Genomic DNA, 1,271 nt, shown 5'->3' with positions numbered 1-1,271 from the left:
CAGGTTTCGTAACTTTTGCTTGGCAACACTCGACCACCAAGCCTCCCAAGCCTCGTTTACATTCTGTCATGCCCAACGGGTTTGTATTGAGAGTGTCGATGTGGTGATGTTCCAGATTTTGGCCGCAATCATGTAATGAAGGAAAAGGTGATCTCTATCTTCTGTGTCTGCTTTGCACATGCAGCAGCAAGAAGGGCCATGGAAGTTGCATTGTTTTAGATTTTTCTCTGTGGGGATTTTGTTTGAGAGTATGCCCCACATGAAGAGTCAGGATTTATGAGGGGCTTTCAGCTTCCAGATTTGCTTCCACCACCAGCTGGATTCCCCCAATTCCCATGTCTCCATGATCACAGCAAAGCCTGCCTTTGGGGAATATCTGTCGGTGGGATCCTTTGCCCATATAAGTTTATCCTCCCTATCAGTGATCCAGATATTAGCTTCCTCCAATGCCCCCACAAATCGCAACCACTCCCTATTCCATCTTTCGTTTATTCCCACATTCTCAAAGGCCAACCACTGCATATTTGGCCACGCCGGGCGCCCCTCAGCCAAGATGTGGGTAAGCTGTGAAATCCCTAATACCATTAGGTCCTGTCGCATATCTCTAGGCAGAATGTGTGCATTCCCACTTCCCACCCAGGCATTAGAGCCAATTCTGATCTGGGTACCATCCCCCACTTTCCAGGCTAATCCTTGCTTTATGATATCAAAGGAGTGGGTAATGGCTTTCCAGATGTTCGAGGCCCCCATGATGTTGTGGCTGGGGCTGCGGATCCAGTCTGAAATTGATATGGGGTGGATGTACTTGTTGTAGACCACTTCCTTCCATAGGCTGTTAGTGGTAATGATTTTCCATCCCATTTTTTCTCTGAGGGCTTTTGCGAAATCCAAAGGTTCCTTTAGCCCCCAACCACCCCATTTTTTGGGCTTTGCTATCCTTTCCCATTTGACCCAAGCAAAATTTTTTCCTGCATTTTGACCACGCCAGAGGAATCTGCAACATATCTGTTGGATTCTACAAAGTATACCTTTAGGTATCCATGCTAGTGACATCTAGTAGACTGGTATTGCCTCAAGAACTGATTTGATAAGGGTGAGCCTGCCTGCACGAGAAAGCCATTTTTGTTGCCATATATTTATTCGGGATTCGATTTTTGTGAGCATCCATGACCAGTTCACAATACGGTACCCGTTTGGCTTTAGTCTGAAACCCAAGTATGTCAGAACTGAGTCTAGGTCTTGCCTGATGAAACCGAAACGATGGGAGGAAA

At 46.4% G+C, this 1,271-nt stretch overlaps 1 protein-coding gene across 1 annotated transcript; it reads right to left on the bottom strand.

The window, feature by feature from the left end:
• Nucleotides 1-267: 267 nt before the first annotated feature.
• Nucleotides 268-861, bottom strand: LOC149182917 (uncharacterized). The gene has a single exon (XM_089414723.1). It carries the CDS (start codon nt 859-861, stop codon nt 268-270), a length of 594 nt encoding a protein of 197 aa, XP_089270849.1.
• Between the last annotated feature and the right edge of the window lie 410 nt (nt 862-1,271).

Source organism: Pinus tabuliformis, chromosome 3_2 (assembly GCF_031772625.1).
Source record: "Pinus tabuliformis cultivar Carrire ecotype Pingquan chromosome 3_2, CPIR1, whole genome shotgun sequence".
Taxonomy (NCBI): domain Eukaryota; kingdom Viridiplantae; phylum Streptophyta; class Pinopsida; order Pinales; family Pinaceae; genus Pinus; species Pinus tabuliformis.
Note: the sequence above shows the minus strand (reverse complement) of the source record. Positions and strands in the feature narration are given on the sequence as shown.

Coding starts and splice junctions, on each gene's coding strand:
- LOC149182917 (XM_089414723.1), bottom strand. CDS start 861: ATGGGATGGAAAATCATTACCACTAACAGCCTATGGAAGGAAGTGGTC.